Source organism: Montipora foliosa, chromosome 5 (genome assembly GCF_036669935.1).
Source record: "Montipora foliosa isolate CH-2021 chromosome 5, ASM3666993v2, whole genome shotgun sequence".
Lineage (NCBI taxonomy): Eukaryota > Metazoa > Cnidaria > Anthozoa > Scleractinia > Acroporidae > Montipora > Montipora foliosa.
Window position 1 is genome coordinate 35,490,474 of NC_090873.1, and position 15,288 is coordinate 35,505,761.

The following is a 15,288-nucleotide window of genomic DNA, read 5'->3' on the forward strand; positions in this document are numbered from 1 at the left end:
ACAAGTTCACGGTAAGGCTTTTGTATGACAACAGCACGTCCACACCAATAATTATTACTACGTGTACTTGCTACAATTGCTTGAAATTTTCAAACATCAACAGACAGTAATTACTACATAGATTTAGCCAAAGCTCAAAGCGGAACTCCCGGGTTATTATTTTATTGTTACAATAAGTTAACCTGATGTGAGCCTGCAAACCAATCGAAACCCAGTACCGGATCAGCGTCAACTCAAAAAAAAAGGCTGACCTTGATGAGCTCTAAACTTGACCCCATGATATGGTCATACGATACTGGTCAGTGTATACAGTGTACCTTGTTTTGACAGGAGTCAATTGACTATAACATGGCTGTCCAATATCAAAGATGTATGCTGTATTTAAACTAGCTGGAGTTTGGCCACCTCGATAAGCTTTCAACTTATAATTATAATTAAGCCAGCAATATGGTCACATGATACTGGCCACATTGGCAAACACGGAGGGGTGGACATAGTATCTATAGTCATACGGTGACCAACACCAAATTTTCTCCCACAGATGGGTTACCAGATGATATTTTCTTACCCATGGTGCTCCGTGCACACGGAGCTAAAAGTAATTTATACAAAATTACATGTAATAATATTATATCATTCTGTATGTTTGAAAGGCAATTTAAACTGTTGTGCTACAAAGAAGGAATTTAGAACACTTCTGTATGCTGCAGTGTGCATTTATTGACTAACCTCCAACAACGCTTTCACTATTTCCTTATGACCAAAGTAAGCAGCTAAATGAAGTGGGGTCCATCCCTGATTGGCCTTAGATTTCCCTAAAAGCACAGACCAAACAAATGCTCTCAGAATAAATGTATTTTAACTTAAAAAAATAAACTGCTTGGGACCAATCCAATCTTAGGTAGAACCAGTAGAATTCATAATCATTCTTCAGACAATGATGATGATGATAAATTGTGTGATTCCAGCCGGGCTGGTAACAAGATAATGTCTCACAACACCCTGCATTCTTCAAGATGGCGAATACAGGGAAAGTGAAGACACCCAGACTGTCCTTAAAACAATGCTTTTATTATAATTCATTTCCAGTATCGATAATTAAAATTCTTAGCCTAGTGATAATTCCGTATACTAACAGATATTGAATTTTTCTTTGTTAACACATCAAATGACTTTTAAACTTTGAAGAGAATAATTTGCGATCTAATCTCAGTTACTTTCATTGATGGCCAAAATTCAGCTGAGGTCCCTTTGATGCTCCTGAAGGCGCATTTTAGTGGTCACAGGCTAAGAATAATCCTCCCTGGAATTTTTAGCCGCCATCTTAAATTTCTGAGGCGAGGAAGTTTGGGGAGAGGAATAAAATGCCACCAAGGTAGAAATCTCATCCCATTTCCTTCCAACATCCATCCAACATGGTGGCTCGATAGAGTTTGGGCAGCTTGATAAGATGCCTGCACTGCCCCTGCACTGCAGGTTATTTGGGAATTGAACTCCATTGTTATAAAAATTCTTCCTTACGGCTGCTGAGTGAGAACACTCTATAGATATATTGTTGTTGATACTTTTCTTTCGATGAGAGAGGAAAACTGGTCAGTACCCAGAGAAAAAAATGCGATGTGTGCTCAAGAAGAATAGAAAACAAGCCCACATGAGACAAGGAGTCCAGGAATTGCACCAAAGCCATGTTAACAGTCTAAGAAAAAAATAATGCTCTCACCATACCATACATACCTTTACAGTTGACATCAATGCTTCTGGAGCCATTCTTTGGTGATTTCAGTTGCAACAAATTCTATTTAAGAAAGGAAAACACGTCAAGCCTGAAACAACCCCTTTCCAGATCCCAACATAAATTTTAGCCAATCTTGCTGTGATCTTTTCACCTGTAACAAGACCTACATGTATTGTACAGTAAACACTTTTTACTACGGTAACAATAGCGGAAAAGTTTTAATTGAGCCACACATTTTTTCAAAAACTTTCTAGTGTTTCAGACACATTACATAAAGATTATCTTATGCAAATAAGACTCCCTGCAAATCTGATTATCTAGTAATATTATCTACTTGTTAGTGTTAAGTAACAGTACAACTTTCCCAAAATATTCCTCACACTTGACAATGTGTTTTCAGAATATTATGGTGAAAAGATCTCATTATGCTGATGAAATTTGCTTACAGCCAGCTTTTAGGACAGTCCTGAATTAATGAAAAAAGACATATTGACAAAAATTGAAGTAGAAAGGAAGGTCTTACAGAGACTAAAAGTACAGAAAAACTGGAAAAAGCAGACTTGCATATCAGAGGGACCCATACCGTATCAAACCAGATTTTTTTTTGTAATGGTTAATTAATTAAAGACATTCACTTGCTGAAATGATGATGTTCAAATTCTAAGTTGTACGTGAAAAGGACTGATCAACTTAACCTGTAACCTACATAGCTGACCCAGAAAACTAATGTAATAATTGCACCATTGCAACAAATAATCATTACACTTCTTGAAGTAAATAACCTAACCTCAATATTTTCCTAGATATTTGTTATTCTGTGATTCTTCTCCATACTGAACTATTTAGCTTTCATAAAATTAAAACATTATTTGTAAAAAAAGAATTGAATTATCTCTGGTCAATGAGAAAATAATACCTGGTAATTGAAAGCAGAAAAAAGGAAAATGCTGTTGTATGTGTTTTGACAGGCTATCATCAGTGATTACATAATGTACATGTTTGTACAATTGTAATTTATGAGCTTGTGGCACGGAAACAAGTAATCATTGTGCTTTACCATCAACTCAAAATGCATAGAAGTAAATGTACACTGTAAGTAAAACTTGTCTTTTCACTGTAACCTTAAAAAAAACTTAAAGTAATTTTGGCAGATCAATCCTTAATTCAAAGGGATGGCACTTCAAGAAAGCAAGAAGAATATACTTGTTATGGACCACATACATAGTACATTGTACCTATTTTGGCCACAAATAATACAAAAAGTTCATTCCCAAGACAGCTTCAAACTGCTGTATATGCACAGAACGGAAACAAGAAGTAAAAGAGAACAGAAGAGACAAGTTGACAGTCAAATAATTTTTTAAATTATAATAATATTCCATCACATGATCTGGTGTTGTTGTTTTCTTTTTTGGGTCTAATACTTAATAACAAAACATTCACTGCATGTGGCATGCACAAGACATTTTAAATGCATACATTAATGCATTTTGTTAATAAAAGCTATGAACAGCAGAATTTTCCTGTCTATGGTAACAATGCCTGTTTCTGAAAATTCATGTTGATCAAGGATGCAAAATCACTCAAAATTTTATTGATCGTAGAGACCAGTGCTGTTTCCGCGGCACCGTGGTTATTTCTTTGACAGCTTCCGTCGTTTACACATATTTTCCAAGATAACAGGTCATTGTCGCTCCGTCACGAAATGTCGGCATACATTGTAGACTGTTAGAAGGTTTAAGTTGAACGAAATATCTTGATTTACTTTCTCGATATCGATTGCGGTGAACTTCAGAATTTAGAATGCAAAATTACTTCTCATTACTTTACCAGAAATTATATGGTCATAACAACAATGAACGATTCTATTCCGACAAATCGTCCTCAAAAAACGATAAAACTGCATCAACGACATCCCGGTGAGTTGTGTCTGGAGGTAGCAAATAACTTACTACCGGTAAGTTATTTTACGCAAGATTTTGGTCAATAACCGCATCTACTTCAAGTTGTTGCAATTGAGATTCCAGAAAACTATCGTTCTTGAGAAATAAAACATCTTCTTATGAAATCCCTGGATATTCTAACCACTGATTTTCTTTGTTAAAACATAAACAATGCATTCAATAAATTCTCACGAGAAAACTCACAAGAACTGAATCGAGGTCCCCTCTTCGCGAAGATTGCAAAAGTCTTTCCTCCTTTTCCTCCCTCTTGCTCGCGCTAGACATGCCTCTTTTCACCAATAAAACAATCTTTCACCGTCATCTATCCATCACTGCTACAAAGCGGACAATTTGCATGAAAATACCGCAAATTTTATAATACCCGTCCGCTTCTTCTCCTTTCCAAGTTTGTGGAAGGTTCCAGTACCCAAGCCCTTCTCCGTGCTCGTTCTAGTCCTTCACAGAAAAATCACCCGACGGGAAACGTTCAATATGGCGTCTTTTCGACTTACTAGTATTTCGAGACGAGCGATTTCCTTCCCGCTTTTGCAAGTTAGAACGATGGCGGTCGGAGAAAAAGGTAGCGGCATTGGAAAAGTAAGCTTAGTGTTAAGTATTGGTGTTCCCTCTTTTATTTTATTGTGCACACATGTATAAGGACTTAGGTTTTGCGCCTCAACATGTACAAGTTCGGTGAATCGAGGTCAGTTTACACATGTATATATCTTTAGGTTGATATTTGCGTTGAACAAGTATCAGCTTTGACGGTATTGTAAAATATTGCTTGCTTTCGTCAGATTTTTCCCGAATTTCTGCTAATAAAAAGCTCATACTATGTTCAACTCCAGCTGAGAGTCACGATTTTAACCTGAGTTCGAACGGAAAAACTTTAAAAAGAAAAAAATTACTTGTCATGTAAATTGGCTTTCCTTTAAAATTGCAGTTTCACGTCCTGCGGAAGTTTTACAACGGGAGTTATTGTTATGACTTGTGATGTAACAGGCCGGGGTGGTTCTTACGGGTTTTGTGTCGTGGGCGAAGATTAAAGGCATTTCGACATTAACCTTATATTGTTTCCTCGACGCTTTATATCTTTGTTGTTCGTAAGACATGGTTTTAAATGTTCTAGAAAAATATATATGCCGTTTACAAGCACAATTCAAGGGTTGCACGAATTACAGTCCATGCTTTCCAGTTCAGTTAATCCACACAAAATTAATGCCATAGAGATTAAACACGGACCCATAATTTACAGTAGAGCCCGAGAAATCTAAGTTGGTTTGATATTTCGTACAGTATATCTGGTAATCCAATCTCATGTGAAAGCAAGCCATGATTTCAAGCAGGCTGTGCTGTGGAGTACATCCCAGTCATACTATGTCATAGATATAATAAGAAGCATTGTAAAATTGCAATGACATTATTTCAAAGCAAAAGTACCCTGGATGCCAGAGGAATATTTTTTCCAAGCTCTGAGACAACGCTAGTAGGACCACAATAAAATACCACTGGTGGCACGAGCCAAGATCAGTTCAAAAACTGAACTACTTCACTGATTGGACATTGCATTTGAGTGACTCTGACTGGATAAAACAAAAAACTGGTTTTCAGTGTGACATTATAACAAGCTCCATTGCATCACTTCGGCCCAAGGGAAAATGGCTGTATAAATTCTCCGGAATTCTGTAACCAAAGCCACTTCAATTGATAGGAAGCTTTTGAAAAGGACCAAGGAAGCTCATGACATTTCAAAGAGCTTGTTCCGATGGTCCATGTGCTACGTCAGTGCCTTCCTGTACTATAATGTCTTTGAGAATATGAATCATAGCTAAATTTGCTTATCGATGCGCATGTGAGAGAGTTTGTAAGCTAGGACAGTGCAACTCAAGTTCATTTGACAGCGATCAAGGGAATCAACTCATTTATTAACCCTTTCACCCCCGTGGGGTTCCCCATTGACGGTTCAAATCATTTGGCGCTAGACAGAGTAAAATCTATAAGTGGCACTCTTGGGAGTGAAAGGGTTAAAATAGGCAAGAAAAAGTGGAGCTAATGCCAACATTAATTTTGTTACAACTGTGTGAGGCAACTTCGGAACTTGGTTATGACTTATTCTCGCATTTCAAAGTCTTTCATTCTGCACTTAAGGGAATGATCTATTTGTTTGTGAAATGCTGTTTTTAAAACACGTTCAACAATAAAGTTTTCCTCTTTGAAAATCAAATTCTGTGCAAATAAATCAAACTAACTGCAACCTAAAGTTGATGCAATATCGTTAAAATTGTTCCAAAATTATGAAACTATTGAATTGAAGAGCCTTCCCCAGGAATTTTCCAGGAATGTTTGGTGATGCACTTCATAATCATTGCATCCTATGAGAGCACTGTCATCTTAGAAAGCCAAAACTAGTTTGATGAGAAATTTGAACTGACTTTCTGTATGCAAGTGAGGCTCTTGTCTCTTGCCACTAGTGATTTTTTAATTTTTTTTTAGTCCTTGGTGGTTGCCTTTGTCTCACGTAGCATTGTCTCAGAGCTTGGAAAAAATTCCTCTTGCACCCAGGGTAAAGGGAAAATGAAGCACTTTTTAAACAATACAGTGTACATGTGGTTACTTTTAGGACTTGTCACGAGGTGAACTTTATACTTCAGGTGACATGTATTAAATGGTTTAATATAGCAAACAATGTTACATTTAATCCATCCTGTGGGTATTGTTTGGTATCACTTCCAGCCAACAGAACAAACTTCTTATTATACTGTATGCTATTTATGCGATACTTTATCTATACCAACAAACTACACAACAAATTCAATAATTTTTCTTCAAGACTTGTCTACAAAATAGGTCTCAAGAACAAAATTGAGGATATGGTAACCTAGAAATGGAAAGTACGATGACTTTGCATCTCCTCTTCAGTTAGTTTCCCTGATATTAACATAGCTACTTAGTCTAAAGTGGTATGGGGGAGGGGGGAAAATCAAGAACATTTTGATTGTAGAAAACGATATTAATAAAAGGGGGAAAAACAATACATTTTATTCATGAACGTGTACAACCCTAATGCCTCTCATTAAGGTGAAATCCTGAATTGCAACTTCTGTGATGTATGTTTTCACCCCTTTCATGCCAGCAAAACCATTTTCATGAAAAAAGGGATTATTTTTGCTATTCATTTTCAGGGTGGTGGTGCAGGAGGAGATATAAGGTAGATAAATGAATATCAATAATACATGTACATGTACATGTTTATCGATTTAGCCAAGATTGAAAGCGCAGCCCCCATGTTGTTTAATTGTTCTTACAATAAGTTAACCTGGCTTGAGCTTGTGTTCCAATCGAAAACCAGTACCTGGTCAGCGGGGAGAAAAATTGACCTTCAGGATAGATCATGGGTGGTGGGTTCAATTCCTGCCCTGGTCAGAGTTTTTCTCTGCCCTCATGTGGATCCTATTCCATTAGTAGGGCTAACGCTCACATAGTTTACATGGGTAGAAAATTAATAGCACTTTACATTACCCTTCAATATTTAATTCTGTTGAAATAGAAGTGCTATATGGCCAACGTTTGCAAAAACCCTTCCTTGTTACTTACAAACAGTTCAAATTACATGTAAGGTCACATTTCTAACAGTGTGCACAGTGGAGGATTTTTACAGATTTCTGTGAACATGTATGCTGTGTATTACTGAAAACTCACCATCCGGAGTTGTTTCCCTTCTGAGATTATGCTATTCGCTATTACAGTATTTCAGCTTTATTTATTGCTAATAAAAGTTTCATTAGGCCCTACATGTATCTCACCACCTTTCCTGTTAACCAACACTGTGGAACGTTATTATAAAGAATCCACACGCTGTTCTTGAAGAGTAGGGGGACATCCCCGGTAGTGTACTCTGTCCTCCTTTCACTTACATTTGTGGGTTGGGTGGGTGAGTGAAATCAAATTAAATATGGACTGATAGTAGCTGCCAGAGGCACCTTTACAAGCTGACATCCGGTCTCCCTCTAGAGAAACAATTGTAAAAGGCCACGAGACTTTGTTATATGAGCAGTACATAAATCCTAAACCATTACACCGTGGCCAACGATATTATTTTGTAGGGTCAATAATACATTGATTGATCAAATCTGAAACTGACAAAATAACTCAAAAACAGCCAATCACAATATGACTCATTTACCTTATCTGCTATAATAGCTTTTGGTGGATGAAAGCACTTGAGAGACAAAACCTTGTTAAAAACGCAACTGAATTGCCTAAATTAAAACCCCAGGCTCTTTTAAGAGGGCACACACATTTTATATCCATGGAAATGTTCAGGTTATAGCACAAGACATTTTGCCCTTAGTGCAACAAGATCTCTTGGCTGACAGAGGTATTTTTGCTATGACAAAAAACAATCTGTATTTTGTTACATTTTCCTTAGTATTATTCATTCCTAGGAGTGCAGGAGGAGCATTTGGGAAAATGGAACATGCTCATGAGGAACAGTACTTTAGAAAACTGGTATGTTTACAATTAACAATATGCAGGGGTTTTTTTAGTAAGATTTTAACTTGGGAGCTGGTTTAAGAAGAGTAACCGACTGCATAGGACAGATCTAGGGGGAGGGTGCTGGGGGTGTGCACCCCCCCCCCCCCCCACTCTTCCTGGTGAAGAAGAGAAAAAGGCGTCACCAGTCAGCTACGCCATTCCTTTAAGTGGTTCACCCCCTCGGCCTAAGAAATATCCTGAATCCACCCCTACTGCATCAAAAACGTTTGCAAACTGGCCCGGGTTGCTCGAAGCGTGGTTAGCGTTAACCAGCATTAAATACCATGGAACCCTATAGGTTTTCTTACCTCTTAACCAACGGTTAGTGCTAGCCAGGCTTTGAGCAACTGGCTCCTGATCGTTGGCGAAACGACCGGTTACCGCCTGGGAGCATGCCATTTTTAAAAATGTAAAAGAGCGCTCCCAAATATGGCATTTCTAAAGCAAAATCTATGATCAAGTGTAGATAACTTCATGTTGTCACTGCACAAATGAGTTTTAATCCTAAAGTTGAAAGAATCTGTAGTAGCCGACTTCTGATTGAAGTATCTGACGCTTTTCATTGGCTGTCAGTAGTTACTGAAACCACTAAATGTTTAACTACCATGTGTGAACTTGTGTTACTTGCCAGGGTTATCTTGGACTTGGCTTGCCGTCCCTCTAAACTTGTAACATGGAACGAATCTCAAATTTCCTCTATGCCATGTGGTATTGTTTTCAAGTAGGGGAAAGGTCTTTGTAACGGCTGGAAAAATTAAATGCTGGTAAAATCGATGCTTCAGTGGAAGAGTTGTTGATTCTGGAGTTTTTAATAAGTCAATTATTCTACTCAGGTTTGCTGGATATAAATTGATTATAACCAACTTGGCGCTACCCGCCTCGTTGGTTATCTATCAGATCACTTCATATCCAGCGCACCCTCGTTGAATAATTGTTAAATATCCTCACAGCCGTGCAATCATTCTTGCATTATTATCTTGTTTTTAGTCATATTTTTACCCTATCATCACGGTTTTCATTGACAGCCAGCTAAAGTCGCCACTCAGGCAAATTGAAAATGGCACCTACAGCTATCGAGAACTTCCCCCAGACATTACATTTAACATGCAATATGTGCCAAAAAACACTGACCTTGGATGGGCCAAGCTGTGCGATGAAAAAATAAAAGAATCTTGCTCAAAAATGCACATTTTTTAAAGAGGGAGGACCAAATTTTAAATATTCCCCGGAAGAGCATGCCCCAGATGCCTGTAAAGATGTGCGCATTCAAGGCATACATGTATGTTCACTGCTCCGCCTTCTCCTTAAATTTTGCCACTTACTTGCACTGTTAATGAAACCCCTGGCCCATTACAGCTTCAGGTGTCTGTTTCTCGAACGTCCCAAAACGTCTTTGGGCCTTAAGCGCCATATGTGAAACTGTGATTTGTCAGTTTTGAAAAACTGGTCTTTTAACATGTGTTCAAGATAACGAAACGGCGCAAAATGATTGTGAAGTTTAATAAAAGACTTAAAACCCGTCGTTTTTAAGAGAACAGAGGAGAATTGTGACAATTGATTTTCTCAGCATAGGCCCGAATAGTGTGTTTGTGTTTTGACCGCAAAAAAAAGTTTCACTATAGACCAAATTCATAAATGGCGGCCAAAAAATATTCTTTTGTTTATGTGCAAATTAGACTCACTAGCCTCGTATGCATGCACAAAATACAAAAGAAATGTTGATTGAAAGCGAGGCTAGTGAGTCTAATTAGCACATAAACAAAAGAATACATTTTATTTTTGCCCTCCATTTATGCATTCGGTCTATACACTGAATATCTAACTCGTTTTTTTGATGAAACAGCAAGAAGAGCAGCTTAAGGGAATGAAGAAACATCTTGATGAAACCATGGGACATATCGAGAAAGAAATCGAACGACACGAGGAAGCTATTCGCCAGCACCGTGAAGTCCTAGAAACACACAAGAAAAGAATGGATGAATTGCAGGAAGGAGTTTCTTCAGATGATGAAAAGAAGTAAATGCAGTGACATTGTATCGCCTGCTTGTTTTGGGAGATTCTTGATGGCTAGTTCTTCGTGCATCGATATTTTTTTATGGAAATATCCTGGGTATGCCATTTTCAGTACAATAAAATGTCAATTGTCATAGTCTTGAGAACGAAATAAAATGGAATACTTCATTTCTTTGGAATCCTATCGCCCGTTTTTTTTCTGAATTTATCATCGAATCCTCGCGTGTAATTCCCTACAGGTGAACTCGAGGACGAAATTTTACTCAATTTGCTTTTTTCAACCTCTTCCCCAGGGTCTCCATGCAATCCGAGGGCCACCCGGATTCCTTTACAAAGGGCGGATTGTTCACGTTTTCAGTGTCACATTAACAGTCGAATCTTCTTCCCAATGAATGGTGGACCCTTCAGATTACAAATGGAAATTCTAGATGGTGGATCTAGCATCCCACCGGGGGGTAGTAATATTTTGTTTCCTAACAACATTTACAATAGATCCTCCCTTTTCCTCCCGAGTGTGAGATTTTACTCTGTCTAACAACAGTCTCTTTTACTCTGTCAATGGGGGTCGCTGTGGGGGAAACGGGTTAAAAACGTCTAGGTCCACTCAACAACCATGTCCCCTTCAATGCTTCGGAAACAGGGCAAGCACTAGAAGGGCTGAGTTACTCAAAACATAGTTGCTCCTAACACCTAACATGCACTATTGCTCGGAGTGCAGGTATGGCGCAGTGGTGAGGGCACTCGCCTCCCACCCATGTTGCCCGGAGTTCAATCACTCCCAGAATTGGCGTCATATGTGGGTTGAGTTTGTTGGTTCTCTACTCTGCACCGAGAGGTTTTCTCCGGCTACTCCGTTTTCCCCTTTGCTCAAAAAATTTTTGCGTTAATTGTTGATTTCAGCTTACAGTGTTCCCAATTTACCATTTCCGAGTAGCTGATTGTCTCAGTTTCGATGTGAGTCTTGGTGCTCATTGTAAGGGAAATGAGTTTGATTTTCATGAGAATACGCAACTCATTTCCATTTGAATGGTTGTGCACCAGGACTCGCTTTGCAAATGAGGCATGTATAGCAACTCGGAAATGGGCTTTTAGTGCTCCAGCGCTAGAACGACGGAGTTAAATAAAGTTCCTTTTCCTTTCTTTTTTTCCTTTCGTTTCCCTTACTAGTCATGGTATCTAGCCCTAGATAGCACTAAGCAAGCTTTGAGCAACTCGGCCTAGGATAGGCCATAAGGCCTAGAATAGACTTAGCCTGCAGGCTCTTCTGTTGCAACTCATTCTCGAGACTGCTATTACGATACGATAATTATACAGTATCAACCGGCTTTGAATATACATGTACCATTATCATTATTTCGCGACCCCGACAGTTGGAAAGGAATTCTGGGAATTTAACATTTTCTTTTAAAACCACCCAGATATCATGACTCGGGAATCGAACGTACGATTATTAGCTCACCTGTCACCGCTCCTAACCACTAAACCACCGAGTTGCCGTTTGCTTTAACAAAATTCTTAAACACAATAATCAAATTCATTTGTCACAACACCGGGCTGTAAACGTGAGATAATTAGCAACTGTTCACCGAAGTGGAGGTGGCTAGTGGTGGATATCTACCGAGCCGCAAAGATAATGTAGCACAAAAAGATGATTTTAATTCATTTATTGCTGCAAAGATTACAACATTTTCGGGCTCAAATTCCGCGCGAATTGCTCGGAGGTGAATAGTTAACAACTATTCACCGAAGTGGAGGTGGCTAGCGGTGGATATTCACCGAGCCTCGAAGCAGCGAGGTAAATATCCAACGCTAGCTACCGACACTGAGGTGAATAGTTGTTAACTATTGTGAGATAATATACAGCACAAAAAAGTAATTTGGATGTTTTCTTCACTTGTCACGGATGCAAATCGGGACGCCATTTTTTTCCGATTTGCTCGGAGGTAAATAGCACAGGATATTCGGAGTTTTACGAGCCAATCAGCGCCCACGTTCAACGCTATCCGCTGTCCACGTATAAGTAGAAGATCCGTGTACAAATCCTGTCCAGGGTTTACTATTTCTCCTTTTTCTTTTTATCTGCTACCACAAGTCCTGGGACTTAGACCAGTAATTAGCATATATTCATCGAAGTGGAGGTGGCTAATGACGGCTATTCACTAACCACCGACACTGAGGCGATTAGTTGTTTTAGTATATACTGAAACAGTGAGATAATATACTCATTTATTCCTGCAATGATCACAACATTTTCGGGCAAAAATTTCGCGCGAACTGCGCGAAGGTGAATAGCAAACGATATCCGGAGTTTGAGTAGCCAATCAGCGCGCGTGTTCAACGTTATCCACTGTTTTAGTAGATACTAATTATGATTATCATATATTCAACGCTGGGTGATATGGTAACATTTTCGTAATAGAGGTTTTGTACGACAGCCATGTTGCATGCCAGGAACAATGAAAATGTTTTGCATTAGAAAGAACATTTGTTCCCATGGGAAAAAGAATCTATTGTTCCTGCAATGCAACATGGCTGCCTCGCAAAACCTCTATTCGAGAACATGTTGTCCGTTGAAATGGCGTCGAAATGTAGGGACTTGGTTATTAGTTTCGAAAGGAAGTAACCAAGCCCCTATATTTCGACCGAGCGCCATTCCGCTTGAAGGCTAGAGTAGACTTTAACTTAGCTTTTTTTTTTGTTCCAAAAAAATAATACAAATTATTGGGCGATAAAAACGTTAATACCGGCACCCCTTCATTCCTTGCAAAGACTAGGCCAAAACAAAAGATTTTTGCCTCGGCCATAACTAGTTTTCAGTGATCACAGGGGAGGATCTAGGGGGAGGGTGGAGGGAGTGCGCACCATTCCTTTTTCCTCTTCCTCAGCGTTTCAATCGCCGATTTCTTCTGCCCAGTTTTCCTCACTATGGCCGCCTCCCACCTTTTCCATTTTTTTTTTCTGTTTTTGCTTTAAATTCGTTGGCCAGAATGTTGTAGATGTGGCGAGTGTTCGAGCATCATTGCTTTTCGCGGTCTAGCACAAAATGCTATGGCAATCTTGATCACACGTTTTAAGATATGAAACGAAGGGCTAACCTCTTTGCTTTAGCGATTTCTAGTTTTTGGTCAGCTCTTAAGTGCAGAAACAAACTAGACCGATTCCTTTGAATGTAAATGCACCCTTTTCACGCTAAAGAAAACAAGTAAACAGCTTCAAGGCATGCAGGATAATTAACACTCAACTAGACTACATTACTTAGTGTGTTTTCCAATACAATCACGACCACATTTAACCTTATGACAGATAAGTATAAGCAAGGCCACGATGTTTCCCCTTTGAAATGTCTCGGTTTCAAATGGGTGAACTCAAAAAGGCTCAGTATCACAACTGGAGCGAACTTCAGTGCATGACTCAGAATTTGCTGATGTGGGGAGGTGGTGAAGCAAAACTCAGCGTGGTGGACTTTCATGTCGTCAGTGGACAAGATAACAGTCACCCCTCTTGGGTTGAAAATGTACCCACGCTGGGCTATTGTTTGTATGTATGTATGTACGTATGTATGTATGTATGTATGTATGTATGTATGTATGTATGTATGTATGTATGTATGTATGTATGTATGTATGTATGTATGTATGTATGTATGTATGTATGTATGTATGTATGTATGTATGTATGTATGTCTGTCTGTATGTTCCCTTTACTGAATGTGCGTGCGTACACTTCGTAATCCGCGACTCCAGTGTGTACCATATGGAAGATAAAATGACTTTTTTGATCAATATTAAAACGATCAAAATCTTACGTTAAATTGATAACGGTGGAACTGAGCTGTGTGTAAGAAAGGGATCTGTATCATATGGCCTAGGGACGGACATTTCTCTCCCTCACTGGCTTCCGGGGGGTAGGTATTTAAAAGCAGCGAAGGACCAACCGCGTCACGAACGCGACGTGCGGGTCGAAATCCCTGGCTTAATCGTCAGGTATGACGCTCTGGCGCGATGTCCAAAGATACTGCTAATGGCTCCCCCTTTTCTTTCTGGTTCGCACATCTCGTCAGCGCATTCGAAAAATGTTCTGACTTTCCTGTACGTACCATACCGAAAGAGATGCTGGTTTTTACAGGGAATTGACATTTCAGTTGATTCTACAGGCATACACGTAACGTAAGAACCCTCTCTAGTCTTCACGCACCGTTGATGCTATCCGGTTGATGCACAGGACACAGATAAATCATCCCGCCGTTTATTTTAGAACATTTAGCGTTGCGGTCGAGGCTTGGAAGAATAAAGAGGAAGAAATTGAATATTTTTGGCCGGATAGCATCAACGCTTCAATATCCTTGTTCCTAAATTATAATAGCAATATTTTCCCCTAATTCGTAAGTCTGTTATAGCGCTTGTTCAGCGTTGTTATCACATTCATTAATTCAGTACGTTCAATTCACTTTTCAAGGACTGAAATCATAACCTGGAACATTTTTCTCGGCCGGTATTTTCAGGTCGAAATTCATCAAAAGAGCATATATCAGTTGGAAATAATAATAATAATAATAATAATAATAATAATAATAATAATAATAATAATAATAATAATAATAATAACAATAATAATAATAATAATATTTAATATTTATATTGCGCATTTTCTATGAGAATAATCAAATGCGCATTACAGACATTACAATAAATTTTAAAATAACTTAAAAATAAAACCTACTTACAATTACATTGGAATCAAAAAAACGAAAACTACACTATTTACAGTTAGAAAAGTAATTTGCTGAAAAAACTGTAAAAATGTAAATATAAAATAATTGTACTAACAAAATGCCTCGCTGAATAAAAATGTCTTAAGTTTCTGTTTAAAATCACTTGCGGTGCAAGCAGATTTAATGTGTTTGGGAAGACTATTCCAAAGCCGTGGCGCTGCCGCCATGAAGGATCGATCCCCCATGGTAACTTTGTAAAACGCTTTGGGGTGCTCAGATGAATTCCCTTGTTATTTCGTCGTAAATCGTAACGGGATGGCGGTAAGACGGAAATTAAATCAATTAGATAT

The 15,288-nt window shown here is 38.6% G+C and overlaps 2 protein-coding genes across 2 annotated transcripts in view; one reads left to right on the forward strand and one right to left on the reverse strand.

Moving 5' to 3' along the window:
• LOC138004060 (oxysterol-binding protein-related protein 1-like) overlaps window positions 1–4,103 on the reverse strand; it is a 39,246-nt gene extending 35,143 nt beyond the window's left edge. The window contains exons 1-3 of the mRNA XM_068850458.1: window positions 3,883–4,103; window positions 1,735–1,795; window positions 730–815 (exon numbers count right to left, since the gene is read on the reverse strand). Coding sequence (XP_068706559.1) covers window positions 730–815; window positions 1,735–1,795; window positions 3,883–3,963 — 228 coding nt within the window. The 5' untranslated portion in view covers window positions 3,964–4,103. The remainder of the gene's footprint in view (window positions 1–729; window positions 816–1,734; window positions 1,796–3,882) is intronic.
• A 35-nt stretch (window positions 4,104–4,138) lies between these two features.
• On the forward strand, window positions 4,139–10,406 carry LOC138004061 (ATPase inhibitor mai-1, mitochondrial-like). Its single transcript, XM_068850459.1, has 4 exons — window positions 4,139–4,275; window positions 6,861–6,886; window positions 8,124–8,187; window positions 10,058–10,406. The coding sequence occupies exons 1-4, from the start codon at window positions 4,171–4,173 to the stop codon at window positions 10,232–10,234; spliced, it is 372 nt and encodes a 123-aa protein (XP_068706560.1). The 5' UTR covers window positions 4,139–4,170; the 3' UTR covers window positions 10,235–10,406.
• Window positions 10,407–15,288: the final 4,882 nt, after the last annotated feature.

Excerpts from the sequence above, each read along its gene's own strand:
- LOC138004061 (XM_068850459.1), top strand. The coding sequence starts at position 4,171 with ATGGCGTCTTTTCGACTTACTAGTATTTCGAGACGAGCGATTTCCTTC. Across the intron at positions 4,276-6,860 it reads AAGGTAGCGGCATTGGAAAA|GGTGGTGGTGCAGGAGGAGA; the intron begins GTAAGCTTAGTG and ends ATTCATTTTCAG. Across the intron at positions 6,887-8,123 it reads GGTGCAGGAGGAGATATAAG|GAGTGCAGGAGGAGCATTTG; the intron begins GTAGATAAATGA and ends ATTCATTCCTAG.